Source organism: Odontesthes bonariensis, chromosome 9 (assembly GCF_027942865.1).
Source record: "Odontesthes bonariensis isolate fOdoBon6 chromosome 9, fOdoBon6.hap1, whole genome shotgun sequence".
Classification (NCBI taxonomy): Eukaryota; Metazoa; Chordata; class Actinopteri; order Atheriniformes; family Atherinopsidae; genus Odontesthes; species Odontesthes bonariensis.
The window spans coordinates 27,248,899-27,276,810 of record NC_134514.1 but is presented as its reverse complement, the minus strand read 5'-3'; the positions used below and the strand labels follow the sequence as shown (position 1 = coordinate 27,276,810).

General features: G+C 41.7%; 2 protein-coding genes across 2 annotated transcripts; one reads left to right on the top strand and one right to left on the bottom strand.

Moving 5' to 3' along the window:
• Nucleotides 1–1,477: 1,477 nt before the first annotated feature.
• On the bottom strand, nt 1,478–21,822 carry blmh (bleomycin hydrolase). Its single transcript, XM_075473904.1, has 12 exons — nt 21,528–21,822; nt 19,748–19,945; nt 18,786–18,895; nt 17,404–17,545; nt 17,094–17,182; nt 16,909–17,001; nt 9,191–9,346; nt 8,910–9,068; nt 8,735–8,802; nt 7,276–7,393; nt 6,953–7,019; nt 1,478–1,780 (listed from the first exon to the last, which is right to left on the bottom strand). Exons 1-12 carry the CDS (start codon nt 21,535–21,537, stop codon nt 1,632–1,634), a joined length of 1,359 nt encoding a protein of 452 aa, XP_075330019.1. The 5' UTR covers nt 21,538–21,822; the 3' UTR covers nt 1,478–1,631.
• Nucleotides 21,823–23,861: 2,039 nt separating this feature from the next.
• On the top strand, nt 23,862–27,900 carry LOC142388905 (uncharacterized). Its single transcript, XM_075474477.1, has 5 exons — nt 23,862–24,175; nt 26,080–26,421; nt 26,515–26,757; nt 26,866–26,894; nt 27,035–27,900. Exons 1-5 carry the CDS (start codon nt 24,124–24,126, stop codon nt 27,131–27,133), a joined length of 765 nt encoding a protein of 254 aa, XP_075330592.1. The 5' UTR covers nt 23,862–24,123; the 3' UTR covers nt 27,134–27,900.
• The last annotated feature ends 12 nt before the right edge of the window (nt 27,901–27,912 follow it).

Sequence of the window (27,912 nt, the reverse complement as noted above, 5' to 3'; positions counted from 1 at the left end):
TTCTTTTTTAGGGTTTTTAGAAAAGTGGTCCCTCTGTGCAGTATCCTATGCTTGAAAATGAAAAAATATTATTTCTTGTTAATAATTATAACAGTAATATAGTAAAAGGGTTAGTTATTTCAAACCAACCAACCACTTTAATAAAAATATACACATGTAGGCTACATCCAAACTTATCAGGCAAGGCACTGGCTGCTCACAGCAATCATATTTTTATTTTTATTGAAGGTTTTTTTTTTAATTTTTCTGTTTATCCGGCAACCTTGGCATGTGCATACAAACACATGTGCTCATTCTTTTTAATACAAACCATTGAAAACAAGCTTCTTGCAGAGCATCCACCTGCCCGTGTGTAATTTCTTACAGGAACGTTTTATGTAACTTCACAAAAACAAAGCTAATTTCCCCTTGAATTTCCTTTAGTGTTGAACCAGGGGTTTGGTCTGTTAAAATTATGCTTCTTTATAAATCAAACCCAGATAAAGATTTCTAAGAAAGAAATCACTGAGCACTCTATCAATCCAACAGTTAAATCCCACATAATCTATTTTGATTGTGAAACAAGTGCCCATCTTGAAACTACTCCCCTGTTGCTAAATGTACTTGGAAGTCTGCCTCCATAGTGGAGCAAATGAAAATGCAACCATCTGGTGGATGTGGATGGGATGGATAGAAAGAAAAACTTGATGGATGTTGGACAGAACCGAATCTATAAAGGAGAAGGTGAGCTGCAGATATAGACACGTAAAGTGCCAGGCGCTAGAGAGGCCAGAAGATGAAAGCATACGTAGAAAAATGCATGTTTTCTCATTTCAAGGAGCACTCTAAAGCTAATTTGTCTCCAGCAGGGACAAATTGCTATGATATCTCTGTGAAACTGCAGTGAAAGAAGGCTTGATTATCAAACACTCGCATGTCACAGTAAAGACGGCCTTGACCATCGCCTCCCATCCACTTTCCGCCGGTGTACGAGGCTGACGGGGCATTTTTCGGCTGCAGCGGATGAGCAGCAATAACTCAGTGAAAGACCAACTGCTGGGAGGTCAGAAGTCCCCATTACTCTGACAGGAGTGTTTTAAAGCAGGAAGAGTACAAATGTCTAAGGAATGATTGCGGAGTAAGAAGCAGCTGGACCTTCACTTGAAACAGCCACGTAGATGTTGTGTTTGGAAAAGAGTGTGGCCCTTTTTGTGCTTTTAACAATTCTAGACCCTCCCAACCCCACCCCAGTTGGGGGAAACAGAGGACACAAGATGAAATCTATATATATAAGCACATGCATGTACAGACACCTCATTTGTGCTCTTGCTGATCAATGCCACTGTTCTGGTTTCTATTGTGTTGTAGCAGGGAGAGGAAGCTAGGAAAAGATAGTATGTTCCTGGAAGTTCCTTTCAGTTTCTGAGATTAAATCAGTTGTACACTGCTCATGCATACGTTTCTATAAAAACAACAACAAAAAAACCAACACAGGCAGTCCAGTAAAAAAAGAAAAAAATCTTTATTATTTTCCTAGAACAGGCTGTTTTGGAAGGAGATGTCAGGGAAAACATTGGAGAGATAAAAGCAGCCGAGGAATAGGGCGGAGTTGATTAGACCAGAGCCTCAGGCTAAAGCCGCGTTTTCTGGGTTTATGCCAACGCTCCCATTGGATCCCAGGCAGGAAGTATGATGGGCTCTTGTTGCATCACTTCAAGGACATCAGGAGTAAGGAACTTCTTGTCTACCACCACCTCATACACGTACTCTGAGAACCAGTCGTCTGTCATGATGAGGTAACCTACCGAGAGAGGCAGAAAACCATTCAGTCCGAGATGGTTTTAAAACATATCACAGTCTCCAATGATGGCAGTGCTCTCGCTCCCTCTATGTATATTTATAGATATACACATCTCCCATTTTATTATTCATATACATTTCCCACTTTCCTGGTAATGTATAAAGAAATCATGGCGTGGCTCAATACTTGCACAGTGCAGTAGGTGCTAGACAAGAGTCTGTAATCATGTCTCTTTGAAGCCAAACACGTGACTTTGAAATCTAACCGAATATGATCTTTTCACTCAGCAGTTAGGATTTTTTTGCCCATCACCTCTTTCGTGAGCCTTTTGTCAGGGCACAGCTATGTTAGAATGCATCTATCATGGGAACCTTATTCAACATAGTCCTGTGCAGACAGATTTTTTTAATTTTCATATATATATATATATATATATACACATATATATATATAAAAATTTTTTTTTTTCATTTTTCACACAACAGAGAGCGATCCAACCTTTTAAGCAGCTTTGTTAAAAAAGTAAGACTTTTTTTTTTTTTAAAGTGTATTTTTTAATTCAAGAAAGTACAAAATAAGATTTGAGTAAGACTTAAGGCAAGAGGCCAAGATCAATTTGTCACTTGTCATGGCATTAAACTGATTATGGTTTCTCCTCTTTCATTACAAGGGGAGGAGTAAAGAGGGAGAACAATTCAGCAGAACTTAATCTGTCAAAGCAAATGTTTTAAATGCTCTTAAGTGCACTTTATCACCAAACTCTATTGTTTCAACAAGCAGAAGGGTGGGATATTGGCAGATCAGGAGGACCCCCGCCCCTCGGGGGTGACAGCGAGCACGCAATACTTCTTATATCAGCCCGTCTGGTTCTCCCTTTCTCCTTTTGTAGTCCAAATCTGGAGTGGTTCTGAAAGTTTACTGTTAAATTAAACAGACTTAAATAGAGCAGCTTAAATCTACCTTACCCATACAGGAAGCTGAACCCGAGTTGGAAGCCAGATCTTAGACTGAATACTTCACTCTCATGCTTCCCGATACTGCACCACCTCTTTCTCCAGCTCTTCACTTGTACTCAAAGTTGAAAACACTCACTGTCAACTTGACTTATCAAGGACGTCAGGGTAACCACAAAAACTCAAAACATTGTATCAGGATGGCGTGTGTGTTGTGTATCCATGTTCGTCCAAGTACGCACATCTAAGATGGCACGGTGCCCGGTTCTCACTGCGGGCCGATGTGAGCTTCCTGGAACCCACAAGTTGGGTGGCACGGTGCATGTGTGTTATTGTTGGGTGTTATTTGTTTTTAGGGAAAGACTGACTGTCCTGTCTCAGACCAGATGGATGTAGAGTAGGCTAAAGGAGTGTGAAGCAGCCATCTTGCATTACAGTTTAAGAAGCAGTTCACAACAGAGGATTTTTTTACAGATGCATTTTGGGGAAATGATTTAAGCAAAAAAACACAAACACACATAGTTGGGTGGCAGTCACTGCATCAACCCGTCACTCAAAGAAACCCCACACTAAACAACGCAAATTTAACATTTCAGCCGCGTCAAAGTTCAGCCACCGAAGAGATGTCAGAGACAGGAAAAATAAAGGTTTTGGTGACAAGCTGTGAACACAATCATTTTTACTCAACATGGACACACTCAAGAGAGCCAGCCTTCGCTTCGTTCTTCAGCACAGAAGATTGTGCTCCAAAGCAAGATCAATGGCTTAGAAATATTAACTGAGCCCAAAAAAAGTATTTTTCAGTATCAGGAGGGTGGCTTTTATTTATTTTAATCAAAAACATTTATTTCATTTCGACTCGGACTGAGTTTAAAATAATTTCCCCCTCGCCACAGGAGCTCGATGCACTTCTCAGGAAATTAAAAGCTAAGGAGCTTTGTGCAGCTAGAAAAACTGCAGGCCTTTGCAAAAGAAACAACTTTCTGATCATCTCAGTATCCTTCACACCTGTCCATTTGTACAACCTAGCTGCTCTTTTTTTTTTTGTTATATATATAAATATATATATATATATGTGACTGCAAAGGTTGATCCTTTTTGTGCAGAAGAAGCCCCCTTTTTATTGACAAATCAACATTTTTGACACAAGGTACTAAAGAAACAAAGAGCATGAAGGTAACTCACAGGGCAAATGAGGACAGTTTTAAGACTGCCACATGAAATAAATATTGATAATCTCATTATGATGCGATGTGCTGGAAAACTTTCGATTATGCCATTCAAGAGGATGCTCCGTTACAGACCAAATACGCATTCTCTTCAAGAGTCTGAGGGCAGTAACCCAGCCTTGAAACCCTCAAATCCCGGACCAATTGAGCATCTGTGGGACGCACTGGAAAAAGCCCAAACTGCAGAGCCTCCACCCCACTACTCGCTAGACCCAAAAGATCTGTTGCCAACACCACGGGACATCCCCAAAGGTTCTGTGACCATGTCCCAAAGGGGTCAGAGCTGTTTTGGTGGAATGAGGGAGACACAATATTAATCAGGTGGTTCTAATCTCCCAGTGCTGAGGCTGTTAAATGAAGTGAAGTGGCAGATAACTGTGTGGAAATAATGGCAACGGATTAAAAGCACACTTAAAAGCTAATGAAGCCTCTCCATTAAAATCCATCCATTGTCTTTCCTGTGCGTTCTCAGCAGTGGGGTCACACAGGAGAGAAAATAAACTGTCCTCTGATACTGAAGACAGGACAAATGTTTGGGGGACTCAGCCTCAGCTAAATGTACTTTAAAAAAAAAAAAAAAATCTGAAAATAAATCCATCACGTTGCCAAGGATTTGTCTAAAACGGTGTGAGTTGTGGAGGGAGCAGAGCCATGAGAGCAGCTGTGAGGGCTTAAAGCTGGAGAAAACAGAAAGTTAAACCTCTCATGAGAGACCTCTTCAGGGTTAGGAGGAAAATCAAGAGGCCTGTAGAGAGGCATTAGGTCTTTTGAAACCTCATAAATATACTCCACTTTCCCCTCTCTGCTCCTTCTTTCTGTGATTAACAGTCAGTTTCTTTTTTTTCTTTGCCACTCTTTTCCAAAACCATCTCAAAATCTACATATTTTTATTTTACTTCTGATTCTATCTGGACAAGAAGTACATTTCTTTTTCATCTCCATCCTCACTCCCGTTTGATCTCTCTGAACTCCCCCGGCCCCTTGTCAAACAAACAAAGACCCCGGATTCCCAAGAGAGCTCAACTCCTCAAACGTTTGTTCTCAAAAACTTTATTAATTTGGCTGCGGACGGGCTGGGGTCCCTGGCCGTCTCCCATCTGCTGGTGTTTATGGAATAAGATATGCATGAAACGCATTTCATTCGACTGTGGGGTTTTCACATGTTTTCACAACAGTTACTGAGGTTGGTGAGCTCGAGAAAATATTGCGAGCTTGTGTGCCTCTGTGTGTCCATCCGCCGCTGTATGTGTGCGTTGCCCGCCGATGCGTGACGGACTTGAAATACTCTCCAATAATTTGCAGTGGAATGTCGAGATCAGAGGTTGGGATGAGAGGCGGGGTGGGTCAGAGGAAGATGAGACACAGTGATGAAAGGATAGAAGGAATAACACAATCCCCATTCCAAAAAAAAAATAAATAAATAAAAATCGGGACACTGTGTAACATGTAAATAAAAAACAGAATGCAGTGATTTATGAATCCCATAAACCATTATCTTAGCCACAATAGAGTCGACGGGCTTTGATAAAACCAATCAAAGCGGCCTTTTAACTTTTTCCTTAAGCTTCAAAACCACCTGCGACAAAAAGCTGTTACGCAATCCACATTCCTTAACAAGACAAAATAATGAATGAACGACGCGTTTCAGATCGAGAGCAAATCATTACAGATTACAATTACAAACGAGCTCTTTGTAATAGAGTTCTTGCAGCTGCTTGCAGGGGCAAATCTGTACTTTATTTGCGTGTGTGTTAACACTTGGCCATAAATTTGCAGCAAAAAGCAACAAAAGTCTTGACATTAATGAGGAAGGGGCCCAAATAGAGGCTATTACACAAAAGAGAAATTGCTTGCAGAAAGTTAGGAGACAGCAGTCTATAGTAGTAATCCATCTTTTGAATAAAGCGTGTGATCTCTGTCTACGTCTCTCCGGTCTTAAGGATTAGCTCATTCAATAACTATGTTATGCAACAAATCCCAGAGGCATCGAGTTAAAAGAAGACAAAACAAACAAATCGGAAAAAGAAAAAAAAAAAAACGACCAAATAACATTAGCTGTGCCAAAGTCTTTATGAAACAGGACACAGCCAATTAGAAATTAATAAAGCAGCAACACGGGGGGAGGGGGTGGGGGCTAGAACTGAAATATCAAGACATATCCAGGTAAAAAGTAAAAAAAGGGGGATGCCGAGCACAGAAGAACAATTTGGTATTCTACTAATAGAAACTAGAAATGATGATATTTAAGTGAGACATTTCCCAAAAGAAGAAAGACATTTTTCTTCGCTCCCATCCCACTTTCAAAGAAACCACATCAGCTTCAGCTTTCACAGCTGGATCGACCTCACCACAAAACGGAGACCACCGGTATGTCACGGGCACATGTTAGTGGGGAGGTGCAATAATGACCTCTGATCTGTCATACTGTTCCCTGCTGCGCCACCAGTCCCACACTAATCTTTGCACTCTTTCATTGTTTTCATGCTCCTGATGGAAAATCCAAATCACACGGTGGTTTTCTTCAGAATATTCTGACGTTTCTTCCATGTCTAAATGCTTCCGGTGAGCCAATAAGAAACTTTTTGGCAAAATTCCCCATTCGTAAATGTGACTGCAAAATAGAACCCGAGCAGGTCATCCATTGAAGATGTAATACAAGTGTCTAGGGTGCGATGAGGGGGTGTGGTTCCATTTGCAAAATTTTCAAATTTCTTTTTTCTTATTGGTTTGATTGTCATTGCTCAGCCATAACAGAAACCTCTCCGTCTAATCCTGTTCTTAATAAAGTACAGACAAACAGGAGGATTATGATTCATCACCAGACCTGAGGGCTTTGTTGGAAAATATGTAAATGATTTCAAGACCGCTTTAAGGTGAAAGCAAGAGTTCTAGAGGTCATCGTCCAAAAAAAAAAAAAAAAAAAAAAAAAAATCAGTGTCATATTAAAGTAATCACGGTACGTCCTCTGTGGGAAGAGAGTGTTGTTTTACCTTTGTTTCCGCGGTCGTCGCCCCAGGAGTTTTCCACCCTCCACTTTTCGTAGCCTTCTTTCCCATCCTGAGAGACGGCGAGAGACAGACGAGGGGGAGATAACGGTAAGAATCAGGGACGAGAGGAAAGAAAGTGTCCCGACAGCTGGGGTTACTTACAAGGGAGGAAATTGACAGAATTATGAAAAACTGCAGCAGATTAGAGTAGTGTAAACACACAGCAAAGCCCTGGGAAACTCTGACTGTGTGTATTCTTGGCGGTCACTTCGTGCCGTGTGTGCAAGTTTGTCACATTCCTGCAGTGTAGGTTTGTGAGAGCGCACCTTGTCCGTCACAGCAGTGAGGATCATAGCGTGGGTCATGAGAGAGTCGCCATATATCAGTCTCTCTGCTTTTGAGAGGTTCTTCACCGAAACTCCAAACACAAGCTCGTGGTTGAACCTACACACACACACACACACACACACACACACACACACACACACACACACACACACACAAAAGTAACCAGAGGAAAGTTACACAGCGATCAAAGTTTAAACTGCTCTTTATTTCACCTTTGTATGACTGTCGAGAGAAAGATCTTTTGATACTTCCACGCGTAACTGAATTATATACCAGTCATCCTTAAATCCCTTTTTGTTGGGCCCGGGGAAGAGATGTGTTGACAACAACAAGCCAAAGGCACAACCTTCATATATCTGGGATGTTACATGAGCTCGAAGACAGGTCATCACCTTTCATCTCCATCTTGAGCACAACTGTGGAAATTAAGCTACATTAAGCCGCAGCCTCATTCCAATTATGATCTGCTGGCACCAAAAACAGGTCTGTCTGAAAGATGAGCTTCAGCAGACATTCGGCACCATGCCGGCTCGGTTCAGCGGGCAAATTTAAGGCTGGCGCCAGCAACACAGACACGGATACTGCGGCACCTGAAGAGGCGATTCTTGCTGCCTTTGTGGAGAGACTAGGTTTCCGTTGTCGTTTCATTCACATTCAGAAGATGTGAATTGGTAGGAGTGAATGAAAATGGTAAAAACGCTCACTTTACCTGAGGTGCACAGCCTGTTCCAAAGAACTGAACATGAGAGGGGATGGAAACAACTTTGCAAAACCAATAAAACAATTCCACTCAACAGCTGTTACCGGAAAACAATAAACTAACCTTGCTGCCCGTCTTCCCAGGTATGATGTAATAACCCAGATATTCCCAGGTATGAAAGTAATTCCCTAAGAGGAGCCCTCTCCATTTTTTTCTCTTGCGGATGTCCCCCGCAGTTGCTGTTTTTTCCTCTCCAAGGTTTGTTTCTGACAACTACCTCTACTAAATTACAACCACTTGCAGCGTAGCCAATACTGTCACCCTCTGCTGAAACTATGCGGCTATGTTTATCGGCTTCAAACAAGTCAATGTAAACATTTGACATTTGTTTTTTTGGGGTTTTTTTTGGAGCTTTTCCCGCAGGAGTTACTTTGTTCATAAAATGAAACCCCAGCCACTGACACCTTATAAAGACAAAAGATGTGATTTAAAGGAGGGGCCAGTTTGTACCGAGAGATTCCCATTTTTCAAAGCCATTTTATGACAAGCCAGCTGCACGTATGTGTGTAAAAATATGTTTCCTCCAGTTTCAATCAGTTCCTTTCCAGTGCAAGTGATGGAAATTTTTTTTTATCTAAAGCCACAACAAGGCCTGGACAGCCTTTCAGAGTTTCATAAAACTTCCCAAAAGTTGTTTTCAATCAACTTATTTTGTGCTTGATACCCGTTATACTCACACATTCATGTCATTAATGCCCAGCTTGCCGTGGAAATGCTTCCCGACGTCACAGCCAAACCACACAGCCTAAAAGAGGTGGAAAAACAAAGCGGTTATGATTTTTTCAAAGTTCAAAGAGGCAAAGTTCAAGCATGCGTGTGTGTCTCCAGTCATGGCCGTTTGCTCCCACCCACCTCGCCCTCCTTAATAGAGTCAGCTGCTGCCTTCTTGAGCAGCTGGATGGGCTGGTTGTTGTACAGAGTGCTGTGACCTCGAACCATGTTCCCCAAGAACTCGACACTGTACAGCTTCCCATAAGGGTTTTGTGGTCGAGGGTCATTTACAAGGCAGATCTGAAGACGGGGAAAAAAAAAAAAAAAAAAAAAAAATATCACAGCACACGCTCAGTGACTGAACAGCGACTTTAGCGAGTCTCTAACAGAGGTTAATGCAGTTCATCTGTCGCGTTACATACTTTGTCCTGAATGTTGTAGAGAGGTTTCACATGGTCCTTGTAGAACTCTTGTGGGGTGAGAGGTCCCATGCGATGGAAGTTCTTATCCTTGTCCCTGTACTCCCAACAGATGGTCTCAGAAGGACTGCCTAGACAAACACTGGCCACTCGGAACACCTGCACAGGTTACAGACGGTCGGAATATCAATTCTTGTACCAAACTGAAGTGCACGACAGCAAGAACATCGCACTGATTGACCTCAAGGAATTAAATTAAACCGAGCATTAATATTTGTGTTTTTTTGGCTACATTCTTTTATTCTCAGTGTGCGCTCATTGAACTCTTTGACCTCGGCATACATCCCAGAACACATTCACCAATCAGTACTGCAATCTTTCAATTTTCCCCATATTTCCTCCTGTACAGTTCATCCCTCCCGTCTCTTTGAACCACACACTTGCACCCGTTCCCCCTCCACCATGTGTGTCTTCCTGCAGTGCAGAAGTTCAGAGCGAGTTCCTGTGGGCTAAATCGGGTTGTTTGGACTGGGCCGTCTGTCAATCTGGCCCTTCTAACCTCTGATATAGTTATCTCTGGAATTTCCCCCTTTTGCTTTTCATTGCTCCCATCCTACGCTCTCCACTCCCGGGACTCGGCACATGCTTTTCCTATCAAATACAATTAAGAAGGGACTGAGGGATTAAGATGCAGAGCAGACCGGTGTTGGTGGTAGAAAAAAATATGAGCAAACACATAGCGATGCATTCATTTGCCAAAAAAGCAGATGTGCAGTGGCTCTACAGCACAGTTTGCACTACAGTGAGCGTTTCTCCAATTGGGTGGACCAATGGCAATACACACTTTAAAGGTTTCAAATCTGAACGTGAGAAAGGACGGATTTCCATTTCACGCAGAATTTTTTTTTGACCAATTGTAAAATCTAGAAACTTTAATCTTCGTAAATTAAATTTAGAGCTGAAAAGGAAGTATTTTTGGCCAGAACTGGACGATTCTAGTCTCACGATTTTCTTACTTAACACTTCATAAAGAAGACGGTGCTCCTTTTTGTAAAGTGGACTCCAGCACAACTAAGGGCACCGTTCTCAGTCCAGGAACTATTTCACAAACGCACAAAAATGCGTAAATTCAGGCCTGGCTAACTAAAACAAACAACCGCTTTCTTCGTTACAGCAATGCGTCAAGTCACAAAAAAAAAGAACAGACACAAACAAAAAGACGCACATGCGCTGAGTCAACATGAACTACTTTGTTCCCAGTTTAGCTACTTTGTTTAGACTGCCATACGGGCAAGAGTGTCCATCCCCTTGTCTGTTCCACAACTGCCGCCCTTTTCTATGCATTCCTTTTCTTTTTTTTCCCCTCCCCTCTTCTTGTGCGCCTTACTTCCATCAGTGCTCTGCTCTTCCCGGTAACCTATCGGATGCACTAACGCATACGGTTTTGTAAGTGTCGCCCTTTATGTCAGCTCAGCCCTGTGCCCACCCGTCGCACCTTAAAGGCTGGGCTGACAGAAAGAGGCCTCAGTCAGGGAATAAAGCAGCCGCAGTGACATCTGAGTGACGGATCAACATGAGTGACAGGGAGGGAGAGAAAAAGAAGTGTTAAAAATAATAGAGATACTGGAAAAAAAATGTTTAAATTTGAGACATTTCACAGTCATGAAAAACATTAGCTCATGTTTCATTGGATGGCAGCAACAAAGTTGTGTGCAGCAATTTCAGCAAAACATTCCTACATGTAAAATTGTGAAGACTAATGATAGAATATTCCAAGGATTTCAGAAAGTCTGGAGACATCTCCATCTGCAAGGGACATGAAAAAACGTGATTGCCGTGATCTTCAGTCTCTATGGTGTTTTCATTAAATAGCTTAACGTCTCACTTTCAATATTTAATGTTTTGGAGGTTCCACTTGAATGAAATATTGGTTTACAAGATTTGTTGTTTTTTTCCACGATTTTCAGTGTCCAAACTTTTCGTTTTTAAAAAACGTTGTAGGTAGTGAAAGGTTTCCACGCCTTGCTACAAACGATGAGCTGCCTAACTGCACGGAACCGACGCTTAGCGTGGCCAGTGTTTGATAGCATCTGCTCGCCAGCGTTGATTTGTTTTTACATTTCCCAAACAAACACATCACCTGAGTGAGACTAACGCATACACAGAGCACAAAAAGTCTGAGGCAACATATGACATCATTGATAGATGGGCAAACTGTCCACTTTCAGTGTGCTTCCCAAAAAACCCAAAAACACATGGGGAATAAAAGTTGCTCACTATATCTTGATGTCCTGAATGCACTAAAGCACTTCAAAAAGTGTTGTTCTCTTTAGAGACGGATGAGACTGAACGCAAGTTTAGACCAGATTCTAAGTTGAAATGATTCCAACAAAAATAACTAAACTCCCGAGCCTTTAAAGAAACAAGAGAAGTCATTAGTTAATTACGTGTGCAATTGCACGATTTCAGTATAGTGGCCAACGCACACAAGTCATCCAACAACCAGCTGAATGCCAAACTGAGGTTAAACATGCCCCTCATTTGTACCCCGAAGTCAATTTATAACTATTGACTAGAAGCTGGACTTGTGAGTGTAAGCAAATGACACCATGCAAACAGTTAGGGTAAAAATGAGCGAGGTTTTGATTAAACTTCCATTGTTTTGTAAACATTCCACACATGTGGTCATTGTTGAATCCCAACAACTGTGCAGAGAAAATGCAAGAAATGCGAGAGCAAAACAAATTGCTGCAGCGAGAAGGCTCCTCTGTGAGGTGAGGGCAGCCGTATAAATTAGACCCATCTTAAGAATCACTCTGCGTGTTCAAAGTCAAAGCTAGAGCCGGGCGTGGTTTTTCCGATTCCATGACGCAATAGAGCATGGAAAGGCCACAGCCGTGGCGTGAGGGATACCATCTGGGTATTTTTCACGTGTGCCGAGAACTGCATACATGTTCGTTTTCCAGGGATTGCATTTTTTATTCTTTTTTTTTTTCTGTGTGCCGACTACTTGTCTGTACAGGTGAGTGAAGGGGAGCACCGAAACACATCCAACAGAGCATGAAAGAGAAAGACGGGCTTTGAAATGTAAACCGATCTGCTGTGCTTCCACGGACGCACAGACGCGCCGTGACGCCCCCCCCCCCCCCCTTCCGTTTAAAAAGACAAGCGGCCCCGATGCACTGCAAGTGGTTCGGCCCCCCCTCGAACTGCAGGTGCCGGTAAAAGCTGGACGAGATTATTTTGTCTTAGCTAAATGTTATGCCCGTTATTTGAGTGAACGTGCCTGTCCAGCGTTAACACAATAAATAAATAAATAGGTTCTTGACACGCAAATCTATTCATTCAAATCAAGCGTAAGTGGAAGCAGAGACGTTGAGCCCAGTTGCCTGTCATGGGGAGTCAGGCTGGAATGATGAAGACCAGGGCACAATCACAGCCGCCACATAGGGAGGTTGGACAGCATCACCTTGACGCGAGCTAAAGCAGGACTGACACGGCTCTTTGATCTCGAGGAACACCAGTTTCCCTCTTGCAGGAGGAAAGACAATGAATACAAGCGTAGAAATAACCAGAATGCAGACATATTTGGACTTGAGAACAAGTATTTCACGGTCGGTAAAAACCACCCGTTTGTTTGTAAACTTCATCAACAATCTGTTCACGACAACGTTCTGCCAAAAAAGAAAGAAAACATAAAGGGGAGAAAACAGCAAGACGTGTGACAGTTTGTCCCGATGTTTAGGACCACACAGCTTACAGTCGGCGTACCAAAAGCATTCAGCAACAGCTGATATAACCGCAGGGTCGAGTGATTGCTGTGGGAAATCTTTTGCATTCAGGAAATTCAGTCTTTACTCAGCAAAAAGGAGGACTTAAGCTCATCTTGTCCAAAGACGGGCTCTGGCATATCTTGGATGGACAATGTGTCCATTTCCTCTTTTAAAAAAAACAACAAAAGAAAACAAAAAAAAAACCAACCTTGCTGTCCCAACATTTTTTGGAATGTTTTGCAGGCCTAAACGCAAAAAGGATTTAAAGTGTTATACAATATGTAAACGATTTCAATGAAGCTGACAAGATGAAGCATAAACAAACACACGCTGGGTTCATAATGTCTGCAATGAAATCAAAGTTAAAGGAAAAGCAAGAATCACTGGATTTCCTTTTTACTTGTATTTCTATACTGTCCTAAATATTTCTGATTGTGGGCTGTAATTAACTTTAAAATGTGTGAGCCAAGTAGGTGGATTAAGTTTTAAGTGGATTTAAACATGCATTGGCAGAGGATTCGAAAAAAAAAAAAAAATCCATTAAAAGATTGAACTTTTCCTTCTGCTGCTGGTGTACGAATATTAATGATGGAAGTTGCAAGTTAAAAATGCACTAGCCACAAAACTCTCGAACAATTCCGGCTCGCTTCGGGGGCGGCCGGTCTTTTGGCACGAGGAAATCCTCAATCGCCATCAGCCGTCAGAGAGACGTCGTTCGCAAAACAAACCAATTCCAGGTGGACAAACACGCCAAAAACCCAGCGCCGCCCGCCCCAACACCGCCGTACAGCACGGTGCAGGCAGTCTTCACTCCTGAACAACGTATGCCTCAGTGTGTGTGCGTGTGTGTGTTTGTCGGGGGGGTGATGACCGGGCATCCACAAAGGTGCAGTGAAATACAAGCAAATGTTTAAACAAGCAAATAGTCAGCAACACAATAGCAGCTGATAACAAAGGCCGCTTAACCAAACCCCGGTGCTGTGTGCAACTGTGTCAATGGGAGACTGATTGACTGGCCACACACACACACACACACACACAGGAAGTGTCAACTAAGCTTCACTCCTACACTGTACAAACTCTCCTTTCTACCAAAACACAGGCGCCGTAGGACATGATGACCTCATTCAGCGCATATATGCGCACAACACGTGTTGCACTCGCTGTCCGTGGGTGTGTTTACACACAAACACATGCGCGGGTTGTATTTTCGTGTTGGAGGCGAATACGTCACTGGCGCATCACAACTTAAACATTTTTTTCCGTAAACAAGATCGCTATCGTCGAGTTTTAAACAGTCAGTGTAGAGATGAGGTGTGGACACCTAACGCACACATCCACAGGGGTAAGCACCAACGCACAAATATCAGCAAGCTTTGGGCCTGGCACGTCAGGGTGTAACAACTGCCCATCGTTTAAAAAAAAAAACAAACAAAAAAAAAAACATCTGATGATGTGCTCGCTGCCTTATGCAGAAAAAAAATAAAAATGGGGAGATGCAGAGAGCTGAAACATAAAATGTTACCGTTCACTTGCAGGCAAAGGCAGGTATGTGGGAAGTTTTTTGGGAAGTTTCAGATAGCGAGCAAATATTTGTTTTTTTTTTCAGCTGCAAAGCACAAAATGGTTCACCCTCTCTGATAGTGTCTCTGAGAGTGCCGCCAATGCAAAACATTAACATGTAACATTAAATGTTTACGGTGTTGGTGTAAAATGACAAAATTGTTCGAATAGAGGCCGTCTACTTTTTTTTAATAACAAAAGAGCTTAAAACATAACAAAATAAAGAAAAAGATTTCTCCATCACTTATCGCTACAATATGGGACCAATCCTCCCCCAACCCTACTTTAACATTTAGTCATGAAAGGATCAACTTAACACTGGAAACATGTGGGTTCATTTTGGCCAGCATGTCTGGATAGACATTGCTTTTCTCAGTTATGTAGCGCCCTCTTCTGGTTAAAACAGAACAATGTCAAAATTGTTGTTTCAGCATCTCAGCAGCATCTAAAAAGCACGTAACCATTGCACGTAACCCCGAAACTAGAGGGTCTAACCTTGAGAGTTTTTTTTTCCCATTCCCCTTACATACATTTCAATGAGATGAGATGAGATGAGACAGAAGAGGTGTCTGAAGGAGCTCAGAGTGAGGTAAACACAGGGCGTATCGTTCCTCGCATTTCTCTCACGTCCTCTTAGAGGAGCCAAGATGTGATTAAGAGAAATAAGAACGTAAAATGCACTATATAGTGTGCCGGTGAACGGATGAGTGGGCGATCCAAATCCAACAACGATCCAGCAACACCGTTAAATATAACACATCTTATTCTGTCTACATGAACGGCATTTATTCCGTTATTAATAAAATAATTAATTTTCTTATTTTTTTACTACGCACAAGTGCAATTCAAACTATATTAAAAAAAGCAGCACTTGGATGAGTGAATTTGTGCTTTTTTTTTCTTTCTTTCTTTTCATTGAAAAAAAAAAAAATAGCATCTCTGATGGTAAGTGGGAAGAGCAAAAACAATAACCCTCTCCAAATGCGCAACAGCACGACCTTGTGTTTTGTTGAAAGAAAGGGCCGATGCGACCTCTGCCAAATATTTACTGCTACGCGGTTTGTATGGGGGGGGGGGGGGGGCAGCCTGCCTTACCTTTCCCAATATGAAATGCCAGTGCTTTTGTCCTTTCCTTCCACTGGTGCCCTTGTCATGTGGGGACACACTGGAAAACGAGGCAGGTGAAGAAACACGCATTGTTCCCATTCTACTGCCTGCTTTTGTTCGTGTTGCTGCGACAGGTCAGTCACGCTGACACGTTCAGCTCCGGCAGACCCACGGCCTGCTCCGCATCAGACTAAATCATTTCCATCCGAGTGATGTTGTCCCGAAATCTGTTTACCAAATTTGGATTTATTCATTTCTTTATCGTGGCTGTGTGCAGCCCTAATGAGTCATCCACGATTACATGATTATATGATTATATGCAAAGCAGAGTCCGAGCCTTGAGCTGTGCGAGTAGCTGTTCAAGACATTCCCACGTCGCCTTTACTTCCTCTGCGGGAGATCATCAGTCTAGATGTTTTCACAGGAGGGGTTTCGACGCCCAGCCGTGTGATCAGTCGTGGTTTGAGAAGCTTGACGTTGTACGGTTTTAGGTCAGACAAACATGTTTAAAATGCATTTTAAGTGTCTGTTTTTGGTCTGTCTGAAAATAATTTGGTTTTGTGTGTAAATCAGGCAAGCTAAAGGTCAAAAGCTACTCAAGAAGGGGGCCTGGGGAAAGGCTAATTTTTCACAATGCAAAGCAACTCAAACCTTGGAAATATAGTCAAGATTTTTTACACCATATCACCTTAGTGACCGAGCGACGAAGTAAACAACTGCGTGAGAGGTGTCGAGTGAAAAATCCAGAATGTGGCTCTTGCCTGAAACGTGAAGTCTGAATTAGGTTAGGTTATGGCCCCCTTGTGGTTCGCTTTTAGTTTAGTTACTCAACCTCCTTTACACGCAGAATACAATGCAGAGGCAGCTGTTAGCACTTCACCCCCTGAAGAAAAATTTAAATATACCTTTCAGAGGTTTCGTTCTCACATGCGGAGAAAACAGCAACAACCATCTGACCTCTAAATGCAGAGAAATCTGCCGATGTTGGATTTAAATCTTGCTTTTTTGACTTGTGAACGAAGAACACGCAGGTCCCACAGCTGCAGGAAACTGCTGCGACAGGGGCAAGGCAGATCCTTTTTATCTTTTATTTCAACATGTCTGGATGGGTCACGAGATCAGAAACTACCGAGTAAAAGACCTGAGAAGTGATCTGACGGGAGCCCTCCACGAACCATAAATCGCATTCCCGAGAAAGTTTGAAATTACATGAGAACGTTCTGGCAATAATGATCCACATGAGCAGAAGAAGGACAGGCTGTTTTCTTTCAGACTCACCTCCTCTATCATGCCGTCAATAGCATCAGACAGTTCGGCCTTGGAAGCATCACTGGCCACCATGTTCCTCAGTCTTAGGCAGTATTCCCTCAGCTGAAACCAACCGTGAGACCAAAAAAAAAGAGAAAAAAGTGAGTTTGAATGATCTGCATTGATCGATAACTTGGAGAAATGTGTAAACGTACCTTATGATTGAGGATGTCATTCATTCTGCGAGACGCCTCTGAGCTGTGTGACTCAGGGAAACATTTCTTTGGAATCACGCCATACTTTTCTAAAGTGGACACAGTATAAAATTGTTTCTCTTGCCGTTTTTTTTTTTCCTCCCCGCCCAATAATGACAGACAGCTAAAACAAAACTAAACACACTTCAGTTTCCTCAGTCTAAAAATCAAACGAAGCCATTTTAAGGCCAAATTACTACAGAGGTTATTCAGTCATTAAACATTAACCCTGTGCTGGTGCGATCGTGATAAGATTATGATAAGAACTCACCAATGAGATTGACCAGCATGTCCCACTGTCCTCCATCATTGGTTGGATTGGAGAGAAGGAACTGGACCAGGCGTCCGTCCACTGGCTCCTTCCTCTGTGCCGTCTCCACACAGGCGTGGAGGAAGTAGTAGCAACGCTCAATCTGTAGGCAAAATAAACAAAACACAACCGGCATGGTCGGTAACCCGATAAAGTCAATCACCAAATAACGTAATCAAACATGGAAAGCAGACTTGTGAGTTAGAATTAAGTTACTAAAATGAGGAACAGACACTCTGAAAGTCTGAATTAGAGCCTATAAAGTACCAGTCAGAAGTTTGGGCACACCTACCTATTAACTTCGAATGAGTAGGTGTGTCCTTATGTTTTATCCAGCACTTTATATCTTTTTATTCATCCACTAAAACGGGGGGGATGACTCCTTTCCCCACGGTCAGAAGGAGCATGCTTACTGTTAAGACAATGCTGCACACCACCACAAGGGCCATCTCACCTCAAACCTGAAATACTTGGAATTAAGCTCTTCAGGTTACTTTTTTTCTTTTTTTTTTTCCAAGTATTTTTTGGGGCTTTTTATGCCTTTTTTGGATAGGACAGTGGAGAGAGACAGGAAGCAGGGGGCAGAGAGAGGGGGAACAACATGCAGCAAAGAGCTGTCCGATGCGGAACTGGAACCGGGGCCAGCTGCAGCGAGGACTGTAGCCTCTGTACATGGGGCGCCTGCTCAACCCACTACGGCCTATGAGGCTACTTTTGACTCGAGACTTTACTTAACACTTGGACAGATAGAGACTTTCAACTCTATACCACTGATGTTGTGTAAAAACAGATTTCCTAAAAAGAAGTATTCCAAGACCTCCTGATTAATGTTTTCATCTTCAAACTATTATGCTCTGTGGGAGTCTGTATGTCAAAGGGGCTCGTAGAGAAAACGCATATCCATTGTGGGACCCCACGTGTCTAAATGTGTCCATGTGGGACAAACAAAAAGAACCAGAGCGTGAAAGAGGGATGAAAACGTTCCACGAGGCGTCACTGTGACGTCACTGTGACGTCAGTCCTGGAAGAGCTCTGACCCCAACACACAAAAGGGGGGACAATGACTGTATAGTACTAGGGTGCTGCATAATAACACTGCACCAATGCGCATGCCTCCACTCTCACACGCACGCACACACACACACACACACACACACACACACACACACACACGCGCATGCCTTCACTCTCGTACACACACAGGTGCAGAATAACAAAAACATCTATTGACCACAATGCCACAAAACTAACATCTACAAACGGCAAAGAACAAAGAAAGCGGCGACAATGGGGAGGAATCCCACAATGATTAACACGGGTTTTGGTTATACTTTTTCCGTTACCTTGTCCCAGAAAAAGAGATACGACTGACTAAACTCAAACTCCTCCACGTTGAACTTCTTCATGAATGGAAGTCGCATGACGTTGAGGCACGAGAAGATCCAACACCTCCCTATTAATGGGGGAAAAAAAACAAAAAAAAAAAACAAGACAGATATATTAGAACATTATTGCTATTAAGGACTCAGCAAACAGCTGCACAGCTTTAAATATCTAAAAGCAGTTCAAAACCTGAAAGGCAGGAATCACTTGTTTTTGCATTGAAACAGATCTCGTGGGTTAAAAATAACTCAGCGGTGGCGAACAAAGGCACGCGAATATCCTGCAAAGCTCGGTGACACTGGTGGATGGATCCACCTGAAAGAGTTTTACGTCTCTGCGGAGAAACATTAGCCATCTGCGCGGGGTGATAAACGCATTTATGAGTTTAAAAAAGATACTCTACTTTGAAATGTGGGTTGTACTCCAGATGCGTCCGTTTATTGGTTGTGGGGTTCATTTTGTTTGTTTCTTCCCCCCACTTGGGACGACTGATTTGTGTTTGAGACAAGTCTAACTTCCATACCTCATACAATATCCACTAAACATATATCATTCCAGCCGTGAAATAAAAACACCAAAGCAAAAAATGACACGTCTATAAAGATTTCAGGCGCCGCCAATGCCAGAGAGTGGAGATTTAGATATTCATTTTCAATTGCATGCCAACTTAAACAAAGTGCAAACAGAAGATATGAAGAGCAGTACAACGGACTATCAGAAAACAGGCACATGATATCTGCTGTACTTTCTGACATATCGATGTCCTGTAATATATATATAATATATACTTTGCTGTGTGAAGAGTTTGCAGATTTTGAGACTTGCAGAACGTCAAACATCTGTGTGTTGGTGCAGGAGCTCACATACACACACAGATATAGTTTCCTGACCATCAATGAGGCTGTACAACATGATGTCTTACCTGAGTTTTTCTGGTTGGTGACGGGCTTGCCCTCTGTGGGGATAGAGTGCTGGAAGGTGTGCACAGTATCTTGGACAGTCTGCCGGTGCAGACAAACCTCCAGCGGGTCGATGCAGGTTGACACATTCTGGGCCAACAGGTAACGTGGCTCAGCCTTCAGCCGCTTAATGAAGGTGGATACCTTCTCCTTACTTAAACCTTTAGAAAAAAAAACAACAACCATGAAACAAAAGGAGGTAGACAGGGGGTTGAAGGGAAAAATAAATAAAAGACACAAACAGTAAAAGGATTACATTGAAATTTTGGATATTTATTACACAGCATAACGCATAGTAATGGCTCAGAGAGGGAATTTTCTACATTCACAATTCCGATGACGCACGTGTGCACTTCAGATGAACAAACTTCCCATTTGGGATCTGACTTCCGAGCACTCATGCGCTCAGATGTCACAATAATACCCGGAAAATACCAGATCAATAATCATAAACCAACAGCCGTCCTTTTATCGAATACTTCAGCTGTCTGATGCTTCCACTTTTCCACCCTGTAAACAGAGATTACAGTGGGGAGAAGCCTATTAAAGTTAATGAACCCAATTAAAGCCCTGATAAAAAAGAACGTAATGGGAAAAATGGAGGGACAGCGGTAGCAAACATTAGTATCAGTGGCTCCGACTGAGCTGAGGGCAGATCAGAGCTTGCTGGTCTAGCTCATCTGGATCCATCCGTGAGACGAACACACTGGAAAGCTTGACTGGTTCTGCTGGTGGGGGTAAGAAGGTGCGCACACACACACATACACACACACACTTTGACAGACTCAAACTGGCACCAGTGTGTGGTTTGTAATTTTGTCAAATAATAGTGCAGAGCAATTAAACATTGAGAGAGACATTGCCTAGTCATGCATAGTGCCTATTTGAAATTCACACATCAGTGATTATGCAACTGGGTTTTTATACATTAGCCAAGCATTTTATCATACCCATCGCTGCTTCATGTTCAAAGGGCTGAACCACAGTTTGAATCGAGTCTAAAATTGAAGATCCGCTACAGTCAAGAAATGAAATGAAATGAAATCAAAGGGGACGTGTGTTATAACGTCGTTGTAAACCTGTTCATAACAGCTGAGTGACTTTAGATAAAGGAAGTCTGAGCAGCACGTCTGGTAAAACAAACAAACAACCAAAAAAACACTGATACGAGTCCAAATTACTTTGCTTTTAGACAGGAAGCGAGTTATAAAACCTGGGGGGGGGGGGTCCTCAGCTGAGTTGCTGCCGTATAAATTAAACAACTGTTCAAACCTATTAAAGAAGATTTAGATGACACAGATTAAACTGTTTCCTTGTCGGGTAGAGACACGGGGCTTGCTTACACAAATCCCATTCAAATGAACCAAAGGCACTTCATTAAAAAAAAAAAAAAAAAAAAAAAAAAAAAAAAAAGAGTTTAAAAAGTCAGTTTTGAACCAGCTGGCTCCGCAGGTGAACACTTCTAGTACCCGTAGCCAACGATGTTTAACGGGCGAGTTAAAATATATTAGCTTTCTTGAACGTAGCTACCAGCCTGGCAATTTGACGGCACGAGCTGTCAACCAAGCTGGGAAAACGATGATGAAGTCAAGCTAGCTGATTGGCATGCTAACGCAATGAATGCTAACTTAGCCCGTTAGCTCGCTCAGCTGTCATCCTTCAGCTGCTAAAAGACGCCCTGCACTGCCGGTGTGCGATTTGGACCACCGCGATTGAAACAGGAGAGACTGACACTTCACCTACCACTTTCCATGTTCCCGGGGAGGCTGATGAGGTTGACTGTTTTCCTGAAAAGTCACCGGCTCTTTGTTTATCTCATTCACCGACAGTCTGTCGGTGTGATCACAGGGTGCGCTTGCTTATGGGCTCTAGCTCGTTCTTTGACGTGGCGGTTGGGCGGAGTGTGCTAGCTGTGAATATGAGGACCTTCATCCAACTGAAAGGAGCTGCAAAATATCTGATGTCCATCATACTAACTGAGCTGTAAATGACTTTGTAAAGTTGAATTCTTTATTTCTTCTATTGTAATTTTAATCTCTACCGAGCAACTTACAATTTCAATACAAGATACAAGTATTATAGGACCGAAAACAAGGCAAATATCGCCTCTGCTCCGAGTCTATAAAGTAAGTTTGAGGCTAGACACACACTTTATTTCCACCTTTGTCTCCAAATTTTTTTCACCTTTCTTTAAGACTATGATATAGGCTCAGACTTTACCCTTAACTAGCAATTTTTGAGCATTTCAGCTTCTCCAAATCTCTTGTAAAAAAACAAAAAAACATTGAGATTTCACTTCTTATGTGTCCAAAAAGCACCGTCGCTCTCACTTCCTCTCCTGCATGTCTGCGTGAATGGTGGGCGGGGAGCACGGAGCACCATTGAACAAGCGCTCCCTCCTGCAAATTTGACAGATAAAATGCGTATGAAACATCCGTTTTTCAAAATAAAATAGTGCCGTACCATTTCTCTGTAACCTTAAATCCCAGCATCATACCGACAGATGTAGAAAATATACAGTTCTAATAATGAACATATAGCTAAACTCTGTATACACTGAAACCCGCCTGATAATTATTTTCCTCATCAAAAGAGAGAAAAGCTTTTTATTTTGAAAGTAGACCTTTTCAAAAATTACTTTACTGTTTCTGGGTGGAAATGTACAGGGTGTGGAAAGCGTGGAAAATAAAACCTAATAGCGAGGAACCTAATCCTCAAAATATTCCCTTCTTGCTCACTAAAGATTCTCATTTCATATCACGTGTTTATTAGAGGAAGAAAAAAAACAGAAAGAAGGATAAAAATTAGACCCCCGTGGTCCTTGGGACTTTTGAAAAATCCTCGAAGATGACTTGAATCATAGTGTTGTTTGTAGTTTGTAGATGTAATAGAGTGGACCTCTTACAACAAAATCAGCAATAGATAAATAAGGTGATTGATATTAAATCTTATCAGACCTCAGTTAGCTATAGAACAGTATAAAATAATACATATGGACATGAAAATGTAATTTGTTTAAATCAAAATTTCTTTGAAATAAATTAGATAAAATTAATAAATTTAAATAAATTTGTTCAATTTCAGGTTATAATACAGATTCACTGCTGACGGCAAGCTGTCCTTGCCCAGGTACAGCATAATAAGTCCCCCTACTTACTACCCCTATCACAGATATATATATATATATATATATTTTGACAGCCTTGTGGCTTGTTTGCTGATCTTTGGTGAACTGTGTAAGGGAAGTAACATAATAGTGTTATGTAAGAGAAGCCCTTTGTTGCTTAGAAGTTACCTTGGATTCCTTTGTGTCCCCTCAAACTAATAAACACCTTCTTCTTGGAGCGATCTTTGTTGGTCAATCATTTGTATATAATCTGCCTCATTATGGATTGTCGGAGTCCAAACTTGTTACCAGTTGCGTGTTTTTCTGACCTTTTGCAGTCTTTTCCAGAAACTCAAAGGTCTTCAGTCTGTGCTGATGCTCTGACACACTTACACAAACTTGTTTTCTTTTGAAGATCTAATTTCGCTTGACCATTGCTCTTTAAATCAAAGTGGATGCCTCCTGAGTGGAACTGAGTAAAAACGCATTCATCTAATTTTATCTACAACTGGGACCCCGCACTTTCACAGTTTTCACCTTGTAATCTAACAGTTCTTTTTATTCTGTTCAGTTAGATTACTTTTTGGACCTGTGTGATGTCTAGAGTCAGTGATATGGAGATTTATGAAGTTGTAAAGAGTTAACAAACTTTCTGGCACCAGCATTGGCACTTAAGTAAGGTAGCCATGCAGTGCAAAATCTCGCGTTATGATGTGCCTTTTGTGAAAAATATAGAAAAAAAGACTCATGAATGACCTTAAACATTGTCACATTACATTGCTCATGACAATCATTTTCTAAAATGCAAGTATCAGTTAGTTTTTTTTGTAGAATTGGTTCTCTTTCTGTAACAATACAGCTCCTTGAATGTGGCCCCTTGCCTGTAGAACTAAACTTCTGCTCATGAAGTCATTACTTTTCTGTAATTTCGTGTGGACAGCCTCTAATGTGACTGTGTGCTCGGAAGAGCGTGCGTGGGGGGGCTTGTGATCATTTCCTTCCTTTGCCTCCATCTGGAAAACAGCCGCAGCAGGATAAATGAAAGCCAAAGTTTGACAGAAAATAGGAAAAGAAAGTGAGAGAGAGGGGGAGCGCTGAGGAAAGAACGACATTTTCAGCAAGCGTACCGGACTGATAGCCTGTTTCAGCGAGCCGTAACATGCAGGGTTGATCTGTAAAGGGGAAGTATAAGCGATCTTTGATGTGCCAGCCACAACACAGTTTTGGCCAGACATGTATGACTTTCTCCTAAGAGCAATCAGTTGTGTCTGCATCGTTCATGTTGGTGAGTAACATGTTTAACTTCCTCCTCTTCTTGTTATATATCAGGGAGCTCGTTTAATGCTTCATTTCAGATATTTGCCAGACAAAGACTTAACAGATTAGATTTAACTTCACTGAAGAAGTACCAGTGAACACGACCCTAAGCCTCTTTGAAAAGCTGCTGCTCTTTGAAACTTTTTGACAGTAGAAAATTAGAAGTTTTTCTCTTATAGTTTGGCTACGGTGTGTTTATTTCATACTTGATGTTTACTTCAGTTGATCACTTCATATGAACATTTCCAGATATACCAAACAATGTAGTCTTATGTGGGTCTATTTCTGTTTTTCCTTTAAAAGTGTTGGTTTTCATGAGGTCTCTTGTTTAGGTTGCATGATGTAGAAAACTACGCAGTCATGTGAAAAAGGAAGTACACCCCCTTTCAAGGCTTTTTTAAGGTTTTACGTATCAGGGCGTAAGAAAAACTCATCTGGATCTTGCCAGATATTGAAATTAGACACAAGCTCAGATCCACAGAGACCATTTTGTGAGCTTTGATCTCTCGCTTTTTACTATTGTAACAGTCTCCTCTCTTCAAAGTTCCATTAATCGGCTCCAGATTTTTCAGAACTAAGCTGCCAGACTTTTAACAGGAACCAGGAAAGTAGAGCAAATTACTCCTGTGTCAGCCTCCTTGCACAATATCTTTTACCTTCCTATTATGTCTCACATTTTTTGTAAAACATATGCCTGTCCTTAAACTGAGATCCACTGATGTAGGACTGTCACATGTTCCACAGACATGGTTTAAGTACAGAGTGGACAGAGCATTTGAGGTCAAAGTCCCTGAACTGTCCCTGAGAGTGTCTTCTTTCAAATATCTTTCTAAAACATACTTTTATCTGAGAGTCTTTCTCCATTTGACTTGTTTTTTCTTTTATTAATTGATCAGGAAACTGCACTACAATTGTATTATATTTCACATTGTTGTGTCGACTTGTTCCAAGTTGTTTTTACTTGATTTTGTGTATATCTGTATGTGAAGCACTTTGTAACATTAGAAAAAAAAAAGTGCAATATAAATAGCATTTATTATTAACATATAATTAGATTAAGTGGGTATAGAAAATGGATGGATAAATGGATTATTATGCACAATGACAATTGAAATATTACAGGAATTAAGAGGATAAGTATCATCCAGGTGCTGCTTTTAAAAATGATCTTGATTAAGTGACCATCAGCAGGTGTGAGCACCCCGATAAAACCAGACGTTTTTTGGGTCTGGAGCATTCAGGAGTGTGTTAACACGATATAAGGATTGAAACAATGCAAAACATAAAAATAAAAGTGGAAATTGAATGAGATAGAAAAGACTCAAGGTGTTGAAATGATCTGATCAAAGTTAAGACGTCAACCTGATTGAAATGCTGTGGGCAGACAGAGCTGTGCATTATCTAATGCCAGAAAACCTCAATGAACTTCCTGTTGTAAAGAGCAGCGAGCCAAATTCTAACCACAATGACGTGTGAGACTGATTATATTATACAGAAGGGATTACTTCAGGTTATTGCTACTGAAGTGTATTCTACATGCTTTGGAATCACTGGGTGTACTTACATTTTTACACATGATACATTTTGGCTTAGCTGTTGTTAGATTAATAATGGCACAGTGTTCCTCTTCATCTGAGATTATCTGAGATATTTCCCTGATTTTAAGCCCCAGTAAGAGATAATAAAAATTATAATTTTTTTATTATATCCTGATACCTTTAACATTAAATTAAAATGGGGGTGTATCATCTTTTTCACGTGACTATATGTAATGTAGTACTAATGGTACATCAGCGGTCAGTCACTATTATACCACCAACATGTGCAGTTTCTTTGATATAATGGGGCAAAAATAAAACTTCTCTCTCTCAGGTCTTGGTGCTGAAAAATGCATACAGGGTGTTCTGGCAAGGAGTGAGACATTTTACGTGCCTGAGGGGAGCACTTTGTCTCTGTCCTGTGTGCTCCAGCACTGTGAGGGCAACTGGACGGACAAGTGGAAGTGGGAACATAGTTCACATTCAGCGACCTACATTATTAAAGAAAGCTCAAGGACCCATTTGGTCAGTGTGATACTCACAACCAATACGACTCAACTAGATTTGCAAATTCTGCGCGTCAACAAATCAGACGAAGGCTCCTATAGATGCAGTGTTACATGGGGTGCTGGGAGAACTGAAGTGGGACATTGGATGCACGTGAACATCACAAAAGGTATACACAGACAGTCAGATACGTTGGCTAAATATGCATCATGGCTATTTTAACAAACAGCATTTGTGTGCATTCTTCCTCTTTATCATACAGCTGCCTCCTGTCAGAGAAACCTCTTCCACAGGCTTTTGGTCTGCGCTGGTGCTTCCCTTTGTCTTCCTGTCATTCTGGGGTTGGCTCGCTGCCTGAGTTCAGAGGTCAAGCCTCAGCCACATCCAAGGATACAGGCCATATACGCAGCTGTAAACAAAAACCGCCCACAGCCAGCTCCACGGCCTCCACTGCCTCTACCCCGACGTCCGATACCACAGAAACGCACCACTCCCACTCACAAAGGTACCTCTTTTTCTTCCCTTTATGAACTTGTAATCCAGCTTTGATGACATGTTATGGGGAGGTCAGAATTGTACTCCTCACTTTATTGTCTCTCCCTACATTTTGCAGCTCCCCCAAAACGGCAGCAAAAGACTGAGGTGGGTGAACGTGCGTTTTTGAGATCAAATGTGATTTGCAGTCCTCTTGACCTTGCGATCGCCCTACACAGCCTAAAATATGTCTACAGTCCGTGCACACAAGCTTAAATGTTTTTTTTTTCCCATCCACGTTGTCACAGGTGGTGTACGCAGATATTTCCCAGGAAGCACTGAGGCAACAGGAAGCCCCGACAAAGCCTGGTCAGGCCACTGTCTACTCATCCCTCAAATTTTCCTGATTGGAAAGGAACAAAATGAAGCTTGAGGAGTTTATCTTCTCTACAGTTTTCTGCTAACTCAAAGATGTCTTCAGAAAACACCTGATCGGGGCGAATGGCAGAGGCGAGGCTAGGGTATTTTTAGTGGTGCCAAGGCCCATGAGATAGCTCGGCACCCCCTGGCTCAGCACATTTTTAAAATATTATATTATGCAAAAACACATTTTTTTTTGTTCAAGGATGCATTATTTTAGTGACCATTTTATTTATTTTCTAGCATTTGTTTTTGTTTTAACTCTTTACTCCCAAAATCAATGTTGCGTTATCTTCAATATTTGTCTCAGGCGCTCTGTTATCCCTGTCAAGCCACAGTCTTTTGAAATGAAGAGGTCAAAATTGAATGTTGTAGGGGAAAACACTACTCAAAGCAAAACTAATACGGCTCCAAAATTTCTAAATGTACTAGTTCGCCTCAGTTACTGAGAAATAATGTGCCTCTGTGAGCAGTGGGGGCTGGGCACCCCTAAAGACCACATTCTAAAATTGCCCCTGGCGAATGGGACAGCATCTCTGAGGCATTTCCTAAGTTTTTTACGTCACTTTACCTGCGTATTGCAAAAAGTCAGTAAGTGGTGCTAATATCAAAAAGATATTTCTTCTGTGAGCTACACAAACACACACTGCTTTGTGTGCTGACCTCCCACTGTGTGCTGACCCATTTAAATTGTTTTTTTATATGTGATCACAGACCAATGATCTTTGGAAAAATTAAACAAACTTTGATTTTTTTTGTGTTGTCA

What these genes read in the sequence shown, in the direction of transcription:
- blmh (XM_075473904.1), bottom strand. An exon ending in TTGACGGCATGATAGAGGAG is followed by an intron (nt 9,347 to 16,908) that starts GTGAGTCTGAAA and finishes TAACCTGTGCAG; the next exon opens with GTGTTCCGAGTGGCCAGTGT. An exon ending in TCACTGCTGTGACGGACAAG is followed by an intron (nt 7,020 to 7,275) that starts GTGCGCTCTCAC and finishes GCCGTCTCTCAG; the next exon opens with GATGGGAAAGAAGGCTACGA.
- LOC142388905 (XM_075474477.1), top strand. Translation starts at nt 24,124, where the DNA reads ATGTATGACTTTCTCCTAAGAGCAATCAGTTGTGTCTGCATCGTTCAT. An exon ending in TGTCTGCATCGTTCATGTTG is followed by an intron (nt 24,176 to 26,079) that starts GTGAGTAACATG and finishes TCTCTCTCTCAG; the next exon opens with GTCTTGGTGCTGAAAAATGC. An exon ending in CACCACTCCCACTCACAAAG is followed by an intron (nt 26,758 to 26,865) that starts GTACCTCTTTTT and finishes TACATTTTGCAG; the next exon opens with CTCCCCCAAAACGGCAGCAA.